The 17,446-nt window shown below is 37.7% G+C and overlaps 1 protein-coding gene across 1 annotated transcript; it reads right to left on the reverse strand.

Annotated features, from left to right (window-relative positions):
• Positions 1-4,031: 4,031 nt before the first annotated feature.
• Positions 4,032-6,503, reverse strand: LOC131021353 (uncharacterized). Its single transcript, XM_057950513.1, has one exon. The coding sequence runs from the start codon at positions 6,090-6,092 to the stop codon at positions 4,146-4,148; it is 1,947 nt and encodes a 648-aa protein (XP_057806496.1). The 5' UTR covers positions 6,093-6,503; the 3' UTR covers positions 4,032-4,145.
• Between the last annotated feature and the right edge of the window lie 10,943 nt (positions 6,504-17,446).

A 17,446-nucleotide genomic window follows, 5' to 3' on the forward strand; every position in this document is an offset into this window, starting at 1 on the left:
CATGATTTGGGATGAAAATGTGGGAAAAAGGGCTGCCCGGGAAAATTTTCCCTCCTGCCCGGAGAAAATTTGCTAACAAAGAGAACACATGAAAAAGATGGAAAATGAGGGAAATTATTTGTTTTCCATCCTTTTCCCACAAAGAGAACGCAGCCTTAGAGTAAATGCACTCTAAGAATACACTACAAGAAAACAGTCAAATTGCGACGGAAAACGATTCCGTTTTAGAATTACTACGGACTAACGACAGAATAACGACGGTATGTATTCTCGCCAATTAACCACGAAATTTGCATCGAATTTACTACGGAAATCTTTTAACGACGGAATTAGCGACGAAATTTTTATTGTAAGAAGTTGCTACGGAAAAATTCCGAATCAATGAATAATTAATTATTTATATAATTAAATATTAACTACGGAACATTTCTGTCGTTAAAAATGAAGAATATTATTTATTTTTATAATCTTATTATAGCTACGGAATCGATTCCATCATTAAAAATGAAGAATATTAATTATTTATATAATCTAGTTTTAGCTACATAATCGATTTTGTCGTTAAAATTTTACAAAATTAAATCCTTTTCTTCTTTTCATTTCGCGGCAGAGAAGCAGAGCCCTAATCAACATTTATGATGGTCGAGGAGAGAGTAAGTATGATGACTATCCACATATGCTTTTAATTTTCAAGCAAAGTTGGACGACCTTTTGGAAAGATGTCGGAGAGATTTCTCGACAGCAAGGAGTATGATGCTACTCATTTATATGTGTTTCTCAATTGCATTGAAGTTGCAGATACGTATTTGGAGTATGTATATCGCTACTTGTTGAAAAAAAATTAATATTTAGTAGTTAAATACTAATATAATAACTTGTGTTATTTGAAGTTTGTTTATCGATGATTTGCAAAGATCAAATCAGCTGATCTCAAGCATTGATATTCAAAAGGAGATCGAAAGAGACTTCTCATGTTGGTTTGCTACATATGTGAGTGTTTATCTCATGAATTATACGCAACATTTAATATTTATTATGATAGATATAATTGATGACTGATTTGATAATTATGTTATAGGTCAAAAATCCTAATAGCAACGTCGTGAATCCATTTATATTAGATATTGCAAAAGGGCATTCACCACTAATTAAGACGTATCCAGGATATTATATATGTGAATGGATATAAATTTCACACGTTGGAACGTGGGACACTAAGAGCAACAATTAGGGCTGAGCAACGAACCGACCGAACCGAAAAAACCGACCGAACCGATCATTTTCGGTTCGGTTCGGTTTTAGAATTTCTGGTTGTCGGTTCGGTTCGGTTTTTAAGTATAAAAACCGATGGGGATCGGTTCGGTTGTCGGTTTTTTAGTTTTGGTTCGGTTATGAACCGAACCGAACCGATGATATATATATATATATATTATTTATTATATATTTTATATTACAAGTGTAAAGTAAAAGTAAAATCTTAATCTCAATTTCTCATTTTCCTCCCCCAAACTGCTGCTGCGCCTCCCCTCCCTTCTCCATTTGAAAATCAAAACCCTAGCCTCCTCCCTCCCAGTTCCAGCCGCGCCTCCAATCTCCACACTGCCCAGCCGGCGCTTCTATGACCGGCGACCTCCCCCACCGCCTCCATTCTCCGCGCCGCTTCTCCTCCAGGGCGCGCCGCTTCTCTGCACGGGCTGCACGGCAGCCGCGACTCACGAGCAGTCGGAGCAGACCCGCCAGCCGCCGCCCGCGTCTGACTTCTCCAGACTCCAGCACGAGTCGTCCGGCTTCTCCTCCGCCGGACCGCCGCCTCTGACGATGAAGCACGACCAGACCGGCGACGCCTTCCTCCGCGGTTGACGCTGCTTCTCTTCCAGCACAAGCCACGAGGCTCGAGCAGTTTACAGTTTTTTTGGGAAAAAAGGATAACACAACGGTTCGGTTCGGTTACCGACCGAAACCGATCGGTTTCGGCCGGTTCGGTTTTGGTCGGTTTTCGGACAATAGGCGGTTCGGTTCGGCTCGTTCTCTGTGGAGGTCGGTTCGGTTTCGGTTTTCTCAAAAGGCATCGGTTCGGTTCGGTTTTGAACCGATGCTCACCCCTAGCAACAATGAATAGTGGAGTATGCATTAAGGGTGAAACTTATGGTACAGACAACAAGGATGAACTCGATTTTTATGGTCGATTATTGGATGTTTGTGAGTTAGAATATCCTAGGCTACCAATTAAGACCATTACAATGTTCAAATGTGAGTGGTTTGACCCATTACAATCGGGGACATCAGTGCATCCTGACTATAAGTTGATTTTTGTAAATCATACACGAAGGTACAACAAGTATGAACCGTTTGTCTTAACCCACTAAGCTATCCAAGTGTATTATTGTCCATATCCAAGTTTAAAACAGTCTACTAATGACTGGTGGGAAGTTTGCAAAATTAAAGCTAGATTTAATGTGGAAGTCTCAGATCAATCATCTAGCTTAATAGTACCTCCACAATTTCAAGTGGATGAGTTGCCTTCAATTACAAATCCAATTATGGATGATGACACAACATTATAGTCCATCCTGATGGTACTTTGATTGACATAGAAGAAGAAGAAGATGATGATGATGATGAATTAGCCGAAGATGATGAGTTGTCCGAGCAAGAAGATAATGATTTTTCAAGTGATTATGATTACGACGATGTCAATTAGGGTCAGAATTATTTACATTTAAGGGGTGTATTGGATTGAGATTTTGTAGGATTTTAAAGGATTTCGAAAGTCTGAGTGTATTCAATCCAGACTTTTAAAAGTCCTTTAAAATCCAGAGGTATTCAATCCAGATTTTTAAAGTCTTTTAAAATTCAGAGGTATTCAAACTAGACCTTTTAAAGTCTTTTAAAATCAGGTGGTATTCAACATTTCATGGATTTTAATAATCCATGGATTCTGATGGATTTGTCAAAAAAAATACAAAGGACGAAATTCGAGCTTCAGACTTGAGATTTCTATGGATTCCTCTAAACTCCACGCGATTCCACACAGAGTCTATGGATTTCGAAAGTCCTTTAAAATCCATTGACTTTTTAAAGTCTTTTAAAATCCTACAGAATCTCAATCCAATACACCGCCTTAAATTAGAATGTGCAATTTAAATTTTGTTTTATAAGTTTAATTTTATCAATTTAATTTTTTTTTTACAATGTATTTACTTATGCACTTTTAGATGGCTAATAGAGGACAGAGTGGAGCTACAGTTAGTCGGAGGACTGAGCCTCCACATTCATCATCATCATTCAAACGATAGAGTGATTAATAACTAGAACCAAAGATCTTTAGATTTATCTATTTAATATTCCTGTCTATAAAAAAAGCACATTAATATACAAAACTCATCATTCAAACAAAAATGATTTTTGTGTATACCTTTGCTTTGGTGAAATTCAAACAAAAACGATCGAAATTAGAGAATACACCAAAAATCATCCGGTGTATTTTTCAGTCATAACCGCGCATTTTCCCACACACGAGAGAGAGAGAGAGAGAGATGTCTGGTTGGGAAGAGGGCATAGTATACTACCGGGATCAGGCACAATTCCCCGCTTCACAAATTCAAGGAATTCATGAGAAATCCATGACGTGAGAGTGGAGAAGGGTAATTTTGTAATGCTATACAAAAACTGATTAATTTTTAAAAATTTTATTTTAGTGTGAATACTGTTTATTTTTGTTACATGAGAATGGATAGTTTCATGTATTGACTCATTTATTTTCTACGTTCACGTGGTCAATGGTTAACTCTTCAGTTCCCATTAGTAGTAATCAGTTGATTTGGCCAATGGCTGATTTTCTTTTCTTCATCTTCATTTGATTCTTGCAGAGAAGAGAAGAGCACAATGGCTGAGATCGGTCGATTTAGTTATAAACCCGAATCATCTAAAAGATTAATATGTGAATGAATTTTTATTTTCTGATTTTACAAAATGAATGTTTTTCCATGTCCCAAACGCAAAGAAAACACACAAAGACACGAGAGAACACATAATCATTGATTAAATCCTTCAAAATCAAAGAGTCACAAACCTTGTTCATCCACATTGATTAATCAAAAACTTTGACACTGCTAACAAAGATCCAAACTCATGCTATCTATATATCAATCCAGCACAACCAGCTGCTGATATTTTTTACCAGCAATCGCAGCTTCCATCACCGCCACCGGATCCATCACTCCACCCTCCTCAAGAAATATCTTCATCAGATTCTTGGAGAAGCCGCTCACAAGCGCCACCCCCGCCTGGTTTGCCGGCACCGGCGTCGCCCTCGAATCCCTCAAATTCCAAAACACAATCTCCGGCACACATTCTCCGTATCCCTTCTCTCTGTATTTCCTCACGATCGCCTCATAATCCGTCTCCCACGGATTCATTGAAGCCTCATCGAATTCCATATCGCTGAACACAAACAGCCTCTTTATCATCTCCTCCGCCTTCAACTTCCCCTTCTCCGCCACTTTCAGTATCACATCGAACACCTTTTGGAAATCAGTGTTCATCCCCCACTCCATTCTTCTCACAAACTCAGTCTTCTCTTTCAAGCTTTCCCCTCTCACTCTCTGGAGCTGAGGGTTTGCGCTGAAGGTGATTAGCTTCCCCTTCCATGGCTCATCGCTCAGCTCCGACACCAGAACTCCTAGCGCCACCGAAACCTCCATCGGGATCCCACACATGCTCCCGGAAACATCACAGATTGCAAGGCAATTGCTCAATTTCCCAACCTTGGCCATGTCCTCCACCATTCTCTTCCACTGAAGCTCCGCGACTTCACCGCCGTCGTCTTCGTCATTCAACGACGCGATTATCTCATGAGGAAGCAATGCGCCTGCAGCGATCTTGGCTTTGCCGGACTTCACTTTCTCAAGATACTCCTTGAATCTTTCTTCATCGTGCTTAAAGAATTTACTCTTGTATGTTTTCATAGCCACAGACGCCACTCTTTTGTAAGGCAGAGATCCCCAATCATTGGCCCCGATATACACCTCCGGCAGCTCCAGCGCCTTCCGCAGCGGCACCAGCACCTCCTTCCTCAGCCTATCCCTCACGCGATACGCGTAATGCGCCTCCTCCACGCCTTCATACTCTGCATATTCCGCCCTCGGAAACACCTTCTTCGCTATGGTTTCACACAGCAGGGTTATTTTGTCAAACGACGAATCCAGAGAGGGGCACCATTTCGCGGCGAGGCTGATCTTGTTCAATTTCCCCGATTTCAGCATCTCCATATCCGATCTCAACCGCTGCGCGAAGAGATCGGAGACTTTGTCGTGCAAGAAATTGAAATGGGGATCCTCATTATACCTGTTGACAACAGTCCTTGCCATTTTCAACCTCTTCTCTTCGCGGGTAATTTTCCCCGGTTGCAGACCTTTTCTAGCCCACATCAACTTCGCCTTCACACTTTGCCTCATGAACAACAAATGTGAATCTGTATCACAATCCCCTAGCAACTTCATCTCCTCCCACACATCCTTGGCCGATTTCCAAGCTTTCCACTTCTCCCCTATCTCTTTCGCCGATGCTCGCGCGTTGGGGCCTTGAAGAATCCGAAAAAGGATCTCGAGAAAATCTTTGTGGTACCCGAAATCCGCGAAGGCGGCCACGTTGCCGGCTAGGGTTTTGGGGTGGCGGTCATGCAGCCACAGCGCGGCGGTGTAGAAACCTTCTCTATCAGATTTTCCGGTGCCTTTGACTCCGCGGAGATTACAAACGAGCTTCAGTGCCTTGAGCGGATCTTGATCCCACGCGAGCTTGAGGCGGTGGGTGAGGGATTGGGGTGGCGTGTCTGGGACGATGTGGAAGAAGAAATCCAAACACGGATTTGCCGTCGATAGAAACGTCGGAGAACGGTTCTCCGTGAGGCCCCTCAGATTGATTTCTGTTTTGTTGAATTCTGAGACCATAATGTCGACGAAAGCATCGCCCGTGGCAGCATCGGAGGCGGCAGTGGATTTGGGTGGTTCTTGATAGATTTCCGGTGGTCCAACGAGAAGAGTGGTGAAGGGTTTTGTACAAGGGCTTTTGAGAATGTATTTGATCATTGACATTGTATGAAAGCGGCAAGATTGTATAGCAAGTTATTTATGATCCACAAACGTAAAGACAAAAAAAGAACTATAGCTCAATCACCTAAAATTCTACCGCCTCAATTCAATCGAAACGCGTCTTCTTGCCCTTCCCGAAAGCACGACAACATCCGTACGATGAAACCTTGAGGCTTGAGCGAAGGCGGCTCGATCGCCGGCGATGGAATTCCCTCCAGCCGTTAGATCGTCAATCCAGTGAGCGGGGATGACAATTTATTTAGGGCAGTGGTTACCAGATCTTTCTTATTCTCTCTGCTGTTGCTGCACTCCTTGACGCAAAAAGAAAAGAAAAGAAAGCGGATGAAGAAGAAGCTGTAGCGGCGCTGGATTGGGGAAAATGTAATAGGGCTTTCACTATTTTACTTTTTAATTATATTAATAGTAGTATTTTTGCAGTTAAACTTAAGAGGTGCGGTTTTTCGTGTAGAGACAAATGTGTGTGAAATGGCCACACATATTTTAATTGGAGTTAAAAAGAACTTTATTTTATATGCTAAAATAGAATTATAAAAATATTAAGTAAATACTAATTCCTTAGTATAGCAAAGTAGTGCGTATATATAATGATTAAATCAAATACAAAATTTGACCATAAATTAAATTTTACAGTTTTATTGATTAATTTTAATTCTAATTTTACTATTTTTGTTTTTTTTAATTAATTAGCTTATTTAAATATGGACTTTTAACATAAATATATTTGTATGTGTACTTATTTTATTTTTAAAAACAAATTTGGGATATTAAAAAATATATAGACTTTTAACAATAAAATATTTTGCTCTTATTAATTTTATTTTATTTAATTTTTGATCCAAAATTGTAAAATTAAGTGTGAGCTAATAATTAAAATATAACAATGACTTTAGCACAATGATAAATAAAATTGCATGACATTTGAAAATTTAGCAAATGCATGGTTAGAAGAATATTATTATATAAAAGTACATGATATATAACATAATTATATGAAATTAATGATTGAAATGGTTGTATACTCCGTCTATAATACGTTTAAATTATTTACTACTACTAATTATAATTATCATTGCACTTTATATAAAAGTGAAAATTTGTTTCAGATTCAAATTCATTATTGAATACTATGAATTTATTTTATTTTAAATAATTTCTATTTTTTATATTTTGATTTTATTTAATATTTATATTTAATTATTTAATATTATGTCCCACATTCGTATCCGTCGTGCATCGCACGAATGGTAGTACTAGTTGTATGAAAGCGGCAAGATTGTATAGCAAGTTATTTGATAATTAGAATGCGAAAGCGCCAAGAATTTATAGCAGAGGCAATACCTTGGAGGCCAAGCACAAGACAACATTTTCATCGCAAATTATTCCTGCCCGGGTTTTATCCGTCCCGTTGGCCCAGACCCGCGTCCTATCCCCTTAAACCCTAATCTTCCACTTTTTTTCTCACTCCGTCTCTCTACTGCCTCCTGCGTTATCATCATCTTCTCACAATTTTGGCAGTCATCTCTGGTGCACCATGGCCGCCGCTCGCTGCCGATGACACTGCTCAATGCCTACGGGAACTTTGGGGATTTCGAAGAGGGATATCGCCGCTCGCTTGAACTCGAACAAGAAAGGGGTTAGGGTAGGGGTTTAGGGATTTTAGAAATTGGGGGATTCTCTTATTTTCTTTGTATCTGATATGGAAGGAGCAGTGAATTTGTAATGCGAGGATGCTGATGCAAGCAGGAATGTGAGTGCTAAAAGTTTGAAGGTGAAACATGCTCTTCAAATTAGTTAAATATATATACTTGTTTTAAATTGTTTGTAGTGGTTTCTTGCTTATTTGAAATTTTGTTTGAAGATTGCGGAAACTGCACAAAGGAAGGGGATTATTGTGATTGCAGATGAAGTTACACATTGTTTTTGGAAGTCAAAAATTCAAAAATTTTGCGTGGTTGGTTTCTTGCTTATGTTTACGCGTCCGATGATGTTTTTGGATTGAACCAGAGATTAATCTTGGGATTGTGGACTCTTAGGGCTGAATTGCCATTTCCAATTTTAGGGTGATATGTAACAATTTGATTGAGCGCGGGGCCACAAGAAGATGTCTAATTTTGTGAGAATTATTTTTATTTACTTGATGAAGTAAATATTATTATAATAAAAAATAATTATTGATATACACAAATATAAATTTTTAAAATTATTATATTTGTTATAATTATTATTGTAATATAAAGTAATAATTATTATGAAGAAATGTAATGTGTTTGAAACATTACATTTCTTTACAACAATATTTATTTTTATTTATACGAACTTTTACGTTTAGTTATTTGCTCAAGTAATAATTTTTGTAATAAAAGTAATTATTGATGTGAAGAAAAGTAATGTTATTTTCACTCGTTTTTACTTTTATTTTTAACTATTTCGCCAAGTAATTATTGTGGTGATAAAAAGTAATTATTGTTACAAAGAAATGTACTGTTTCTAAATTATTACATTTGTTCACGATAATTGTTACTTTTATTTATGAGAATTTGTACTTTTAATTTTTTAATCAAATAATTATTATTGTACGAAAAAGTAGTTATTAATATGTATAACAACAACGTTACTTTGGTCAAGTAATCATTGTTGTATGAAAAAGTAACTATTGAAATGTAATGTTTCAAAAACATTACTTTTTTATGTTAATAATTACTATTTGTAATAATAATAATTACTTTCGAATATAGTGCGTAAATAAATAAAATACAAACAAAATAAAATAAAATAACATTGTAAAAAATCAAAAAAAAGTACTCCCTCCGTCCCATTAGTAGTGTCTCACTTTCTTTTTTGGATTGTCACATTAGTAGTGTCTCATTTCCTTTATGGCAATATTCTCTCTCAATACCTAATATTTAAATAATTTCCACCAACCTACTTTATCTACTTTCTACATACTCCTTAATCTCAGTGCCCAAAAGAAATGGGACACTACTAATGGGACGGAGGGAGTATTACTTAAAAAGGAAAAAAGTGCCCCCCCATTTTCATGTTTTGGGCTGCATTCTAGGCTTTCTTGGTGGGTCAGCGGTTTGGGCTGTTCGGTTGCGTAACCTGGCAAAGCCGACGTAGCACGAGCATTACATATTTATATTCTTGAATTTTATAACAGGGTTAAATGCATCTAAATTCACGAATTTTAATCAAATTAATTTTTAAAAAAAATTATTTTTATACACCAACTTTTGGATTATGTTCAATTTTAACAACGAATTTTAATATGCTAACAGTAATTATGTAGTAAAGTAAACAAGTTTTCAAATTTAAAAGACACGCGTTTAGAAATATTTCTTCTGCGTTTTGGTGAAGAATAGTTTGATTTTGAAAACTACTCCTAGGGTTCGTAAAATTTTGTTGCAAATTCTGATTTGAAATTATATGGAGAGGGTTTTTTGGTCACATTTTTTTAAATCTGGATCCACTTCCTTCTCAATATTACAAAACGGATGGGGGGTCAGCGATTTCTAATCTGTAGAAACGCTGAGTTTTTCACACGGGCTGACACTTATCATGGGCTTTTGCTTTAATATGTTATGAAAACCAAACATTATTTTGAGCCCACATATATCCCTAATCTTGGGGTTATAAGCCAAACCAAACTAGGCCTTAGCAGACGAAATCCAACGAGACTTGAGATATCCATGCTTTAAGGAGGAATCACAGGTAAAATCGATAAACAGACGAAATTGAGGAATATTAACAAAAAATAACAATTAACAAATACGGGCATCAAATAATAACATGAATGAATTTATGTTTATTGCTTTCGAACAACGCATCCGAACTAATCCATCTCACTTTCACCCCCAAATTTCTTCTTTCCTGCCAAAGTTGTAAACTTTCACCATCATCGGCGACCGCATCTCCTACATCCCTTACCACCACTCCCACACATCGATTTCTTATTCTATGATGAACTTGCAGACTCTAAGTGAACCGCTGAGGGCGTATATAAAAAATGGTGATGCAAATGTTTGATACGAGCGGCGACAACAGCAATGCAGGTGGCTGTCGGTCGTGGCAATGCAAGTAGCGATACCATCCACCAAGCTGTGGCGGCGCCAACTTTGAGTAGGAGAGGGAGCACGGGATTTGGGTGCGGGGGGAGCGATGGAGAAATTATAGGGGGTGAGAGTTTTTATATTTTTTTTCTTTTCATATTAAATGTTTTGATTTTTAAATTATTGATAAATTTTTAAATAAAATACTTAAATATATTAGTATTAATTGTAGGGAGTAATAAAAAGATATTGTGGTAAGAGTGTTTATAATTAATATATTATTAATGTTATAGTTTCAATTAATTTATGCTTAAACAAAATGACTATTTTAAAATTTGCCTAAAAAACTTGAATTTTAAACTTATTTGTAAAAATGACTTGAATTATGATGACGTGGAAGACTCGGATTTTATATGAAAATTAGTACGTCTGCCCGTGCGATGTACGGAGAGTATCAAAATTGAATGTCATTAAAATTTTAATGTATAAATAAATAAAATTATTAAACAAAATTAAAATATAAGTAAATGCAAATTATTTTTTTAAAATAAAATCATCCACTCCAACTCCAATTATACAATAAAGAACTTGAATTTAAAAACATACAAATTTTAAACTTTGTATTTTTTATAGTTGAAATACCAATTTATTGTTTTTAATAGAAAATAACTATAAATTGGTATTTCAAATATTGTAAATACAAAGTTGAAAATTGATATATTTTTAAATGCAAGTTCTTTATTATGTATTTGGTGTGAATTAATTTAAATCCGAACTATATTGTTGAAATCTAAACTTAAATAGCCCAAAATAAAAAGCTTGAAATTTTAAAAATTAATTAAACTTAACAATTAAGAAAAAATTAAGTTTTTGGAAAAAAGAAAAAAAACATGACGTTGTTCTCTCTCTCTCTCTCAACCGAACCCTAACCCTAGCTCTTTACCGTTGATTTTTTCGTTCGTTGATGTCTGCCAGCGACCAGCCGCCGCTCTCGGTGGACAGGAGCGGCCTCAATCTGCCACCGGTTTTGAATAACTTTACTCGTCCTTCTTTTTCTCCTGCTGCGGGTGGGGGAAACCCTAACCCTAGTTCTCCTCCGCTGGCGCTTCATACTGACGCCACGCGGAATGGCACTACGTAGCACAACGTCTCTACTGTCAAAACTGTGACTACTCCTGCAACCTCTTACGCGAGGATCACCGCGCCGCAGCGTGTCAAAAAGCCTGATCTTCCGGCGCACAATTTTAAAGCGCTGCGCCCTTTCAACCGTGATAATAACAGTATTCTTAAAGTTCCTAAGGATCTTCAACTTGCTCAAGCGTCTAAGTTTCAATTCGCTTTGATTGGCCGCTTCATGATGAACAAGGGGCTCTGTCACGACCGGCCCTAATTAAGGATAATTAAGCCGGGAAACCGTGACTAATGGAGGGAGATTAGAAGCGGGGTAGGTAGAAAGGGGGATAATCAAACAAGGAAGGATCGCATTTCATCATTGTTAACAAAAGGGATATTTATAATATAACGGAGGTTTAGTCGTATAGACTCAAATAACTAGTAAGTTCGGATAACTCCGACTTAGCCAAAATAACATAAAACTTCTGAGTACGCAGCGGAATAAGGTTCTGATTACATGTATGAAGACATGTATCCCTAGAGTTCATTAATACATAATAAGACAAAAGAGTCCCGCTCGTCACTTCATCACCATCGGCAGCTACTCAACCTGCACATTTAGAAATATATGCAGGGCTGAGTACAAAAGTACTCAGTGGGCACGTATGCCTAAGTATAAAAATACATGCTTCAAAACTGTAAATTGTCATGCCATCATAAACAGTACAGCAAGGGAGTTTTTCGCTAAAAAGGCCCAAGCTTACTAAGTTCATTTGTGATTCTTAAAGTTCGTCTGCAGACTAAGTTCTCTTGTAATCTATCATATCTGGAACTTTGTGCCGGAGAGGTGGCCACCTCTCACGGACACTTGACCGGCCAACCCGCTAGATGACTCACGGTCACTGGTGTACACTAGTCAAGGCAGGATAGCTATCAACTGCTCAGGACCCGAATTCGATTGCATCATTGGCAAAGCCAAAGCAGATAGATATCATACTAAAATTTAAACATTTTATGGCAAGACAATACTTGAAATAACTTTAACTCAAAGATTTTGTCATGAAATAACTTGCTTGAATGTAACATTTAAACTCATTTGATATATATGAAACTGAAATTAACAGTTAGATCATCCCATGCATTCATTCGTATAAGAGGCCTACGACACGCAGGGGATCTCTATATACGTATAGTAAAAGTAATGCCCACCTGATTGCAGTGTTTTGCTACTTAAGACAATGATTCTCTTTCCTTAGCGCGATAGGTTACTCAGGCGCTTTTGTTTATTTGAACCTTTGATAACACGAAAACATGTGTTCGAGTGAATAATAGAAAATATAACAACAAATGCAGTGAATCACTATTCACTCCTTTCTCTAACTACCCATATTTCCTTAAACGACTGTATCTAACTCATTTACAATCGTTCTTCCTTTATCGAAATACTTCATGTACCTTTGAGGATGTAGGAAATCCCATTTTATATTATTCATTTATTTATCTATTATAAATAAAGAATAATTCTATATACATAAAACGTTTTCTTTTCCCCATTTAATAATGCCAATCAATATATATATATATATATATATATATATATATATATTGCTACTATTAAAATAACTAATAAGTCATTAATAAATTCTAAACATTAATTCCTAATGAAAATTTCATTGTGAGATTTTAGGAACATTTGTAAAAATACTTTAAAATAAGAAATTAACTATAAAAAGAAATTTTTGAGAAGATCTAATAATTTTAATATTTTAACCATTTAATAATTAATAAATCTTTAATATTTCATTTATCAACTATTCCATCTAATATAATTCTACCAACAAATTCTCATGAAATCTTTCTCAAAATATATATATATATATATATATATATATATATATATATATATATATCTCAATAGCTCATTTATAAACTAAAAGTGATATTTTATCAACAATAAACTTTAAAATCCTTAATATGAATTATTTTGAATCATTTCAATCTCAACAAAGCTGTATAGACTCAACTTCAACTAATAAACTGCTTTTACTCCGAACTCGTATGGAGTCGAATTTATATCAATAGAAACATCTTTGAGTCTAGGTATGTTGAAAAAAATCCAAGTAGTTTAAGAGATATAGCGATTTTCCCATCGCCTACCAGATTCGGCAGTTTCTGCCAACTGAAAGTCTAGATTTTTGAAAAATAGCAAACGTTACCGGAATGACCTCAAATTTTATATGCAGATAGCTAACATATATATATTCATAAAATAAAAAGTTATAGAGCTAAATATCAACATATGGTTACTGAAATAATTAACCTAATCATCTTCCTTACGACAGTTTCAAGCAGATACGGGCAGTAGACTTCTCGAATTTTAAAAGGGTAGTAAACGAAGTTCAAATGACATGAAACTTGTACGAATATTCACCACACTCCCATCTATACCCCAGAAATTTCCCATAATATAATAGAAACGGGAATGCATCAAAACAATAGCGTCAACTTACCCCTGTCCAAGTGAGCACTAATGGAAGTTGTTCGCCGGGGATTTTTCTGGTCGTCGTTCCGCGATGGTGTTTAGCCGCGAAGGTCTACGACTAGTCTTCCTCGTGCGAGGTAGATCAGGCTACACAACGGTGGTTCTCGATCCTTTTTCGTCGTAAGGATAGTGAGAAACGAAGGCCGTAAGTTGGCCGGTGGCTAAGTCGGGAATTCGACGTTGGCCGCCGAAGGATATTGCGGCCTTTGGTCAAGAAATACAAAGAAGTCTTCGGCCTTTCGATTGTTGGATTTGGTAGCCTGAAGATGGAGGAACGAGTACACGTTCTCGGTTCAGAGCCTAGTGGCCGGTCGGCGAATAAACGGCCCGGCGAAGGGAGCTCACTTGAGCTCTTACAACTAAGAAATTTAAAATTCTCTCTCTCATTCTCTTGTTGTTGGCGTGTGAAGAAGTGGATGGAAATTGCTTGGCTGATGATTTAAAAGATGGAGTTGTTGGCTGATACTACAAGGGAGTCAAAATGTATCTGCGAGGGTGTAGTCATAGGTTGCGGCTGAGGTGGTGGTTGGAGGATTGGGCGGCTGGAGCATGCTAAGGAATAGGGAAGGGTGCTGCAGATTTTGCACACACATACACTTTTCCTTTCTTTGTAGTCAACATCCTCATGCTTAGGTAGATGTTAGTATTGTAATAGCTAGGTTGGTTGTGATGCAAATAAATAAAATCCCTTTGGCTTCAAAATTCTAAATCTGTAATATGAAATGCGTATTTGTGTATTTGCTTGATATCTGATTTCTAGATCTCTTAGGATAAATCTAAATTAAATCCGTAGATTTAATTCTTTGACTAGCATCTAAATTAAATCCGCAGATTTAATTTGCTTCACAAGCCGAAATAAATCCACAACTCAAATAAAATAATAATAATAACAACTAATAATATAATTAATATTTCTATTGCACTTAATAAATAACATGACTTCGCTAAGTCAGTTATAACTTTTGAAAAACATCACTGACTGCTTCAATAATATAAATTCAGGATCATAAGCTGAATTCATATCTGGATAATAATCGTTCCATTCACTGATGAAAAATAATAAACACAAAATACTACTGGATTTAATATATATAAAAGTGCGGGTCACTACATACTACCCCCTCTTTACAAAAATTTCGTCCCGAAATTTGCATATCTCTTCTAAAATAGTTCGGGGTATTTCTCTTTCATCTTATCTTCAAGCTCCCACGTGGCTTCCTCGTGTCCGTGGTGTCGCCATAAGACTTTTCACTGATGTGATTGCCTTATTCCTGAGTTGTTGCACTTTTCGATCTAGAATGGCCTCTGGTCTCTCTTCATAGCTCAAGTCTAGGCTAAGGATCATCTCTTCTTGGTGGATCACATGCTTTGGATCGTAGACGTATTTTCTGAGTTGTGACACGTGAAAAACGTTGTGAACGTTTCCAAAACTTGGCGGTAATGCCAACCTATAGGCCACTGGGCCTATCCTCTCTAGAATCTCATAAGGTCCTACGAATCGGGGCCTAAGTTTTCCCTTGACGCCAATCCTAGTTATCCCCTTGGTAGGAGATACCTTTAGGAAGACCTTGTCTCCTATTTCAAAATGTAACTCAGTTCGACGTGCATCAGCGTAAGATTTCTGTCTATCTTGTGCCTCCTTTATTCGCCCTCTGATCTGGCGGACTATCTCAACCATCTCATTGACCATGTCTCGTCCTAAAACTTTTCTCTCACCCACTTCATCCCAATAAAGTGGGGATCTGCATTTTCTTCCATACAACGCCTCGTAAGGCGCTATATCAATGGTCGCCCTGATAACTATTATTGTAGGCAAACTCGATCAATGGCAGCACCGATTCCCAATTTCCGCCTTTGTCTAACACCACTGTTCTTAACATGTCTTCGAGGGTCTGAATCGTCCTTTCAGATTGCCCATCTGTCTGTGGATGGAAGGCGGTGTTGAAATTTAGCCTCGTGCCTAACTCCTTCTGTAAGCTCATCCAAAATCTAGAAGTAAATTTTAAGTCTCGGTCTGAAGTGATCGACACGGACACGCCGTGTTAGCACATAATCTCTCGAACATACAACTGAGCTAGCTTGTCTGACCCGTGTGTGATCGGTATTGGTATAAAATGAGCACACTTTGTGAGTCGATCCACTATTACCCAAATGGCAGTGTTTCATTTCCTTGTCTTGGGCAAACTGGTCACAAAATCCATTGCAATGTGCTCCCACTTCCATTCCGGGATTTCCAATGGTTGTAGCTTTCCATATGGCCTTTGGTGTAGGGCCTTCACTTGTTGGATGCTAGGCATCTCCCTACAAATGACGCTATGTCTCTCTTCATGCCTTCCCACAAAAAATGCTTCTTTAGATCTTGATACATCTTTGTACTCCTGGAGTGGGCAGTATAAGGGGGTATCGTGAGCTTCGCTCATGATTTTATTCTTAAGTTCATCATCGTAGGGATGCATATCCTTCCCTCGAAGAAGATAGTATTATCTGATGCTTCTTGATAATTCTTGATGCCTCATTTCCTTACCGTTTCTCGTAGCTTTTCCATTTTCTCATCATTTCTTTGTGCTTCTACGATCATCTTTCTCAAGCTATGTATCATTGCAACAACGCTTGCTATCGTTCCTGGTGGTTTGACCACTTCTATGCTCATTCTACCAAATTCTCTTATGAGCTCCATCTCTCGAGTGATGAGAGATCCCAATTTAGATTGAGTCTTACGACTCAATGCATCAGCCACTACGTTGGCCTTGCCTGGGTGGTAGTTAATACCACAGTCATAATCTTTCACTAGTTCGAGCCATCTCCTTTGTCTCACGTTAAGGTCCTTTTGCTAAAAAAAATATTTCAAGCTTTTGTGGTCCGTGAATATCTCGCACCTAACTCCAGATAGGTGATGTCTCCAAATCTTTAGTGCGTGCACCACCGGAGCCAACTTTAGATCATGAGTCGGGTAGTTTAGTTCATGTAGTCTAAGCTGTCGCGATGCGTATGCTATCACTCTTCCTTCTTGCATTAATACGCAACCAAGTCCATTTTTGGACGCGTCTGTGTAGATCACGAATTCCTTGTCAGCTGTTGGAACGGCTAACACTGGTGCAGTGGTCAACTTTTCCTTGAGTTCTTGGAAGCTCTTCTCTCACTCCTCTGTCCAAGAGAATTTTATTCTCTTCCTGAGTAGTTGCGCCATTGGCCTTGCGATTTTGGAAAATCCTTCTATGAACCTCCGATAGTAACCTGCCAATCCTAAGAAACTTCTTATCTCATTAGGGTTAGTAGGCGATATCCATTCACGCACTGCTTGCACTTTCTCAGGGTCCACTTTAATCCCTTCTGATGACACAATACGTCCTAAAAACGTGACTTCGCTGTGCCAAAACTCGCACTTACTGAATTTGGCATAAAGGCGCTCCGTCCTCAATGTTTCTATGATAATTCTCAGATGTTCCTCATGTTCTCTCTTGTCTTTCAAGTATACCAAGACATCGTCTATGAATGCTAAGACAAATTTGTCCAAGTACGGGTGGAACACTAGATTCACGAGGTCCATGAACACGGCTGATGTGCTGGTTAATCCGAATGGCTCAACTACAACTAGTAGTGGCCATATCTAATTCGAAAGGCCGTCTTAGGTA

This window comes from Salvia miltiorrhiza, chromosome 4 (assembly GCF_028751815.1).
Source record: "Salvia miltiorrhiza cultivar Shanhuang (shh) chromosome 4, IMPLAD_Smil_shh, whole genome shotgun sequence".
Classification (NCBI taxonomy): Eukaryota; Viridiplantae; Streptophyta; class Magnoliopsida; order Lamiales; family Lamiaceae; genus Salvia; species Salvia miltiorrhiza.

What these genes read in the sequence shown, in the direction of transcription:
- LOC131021353 (XM_057950513.1), bottom strand. Translation starts at nt 6,092, where the DNA reads ATGTCAATGATCAAATACATTCTCAAAAGCCCTTGTACAAAACCCTTC.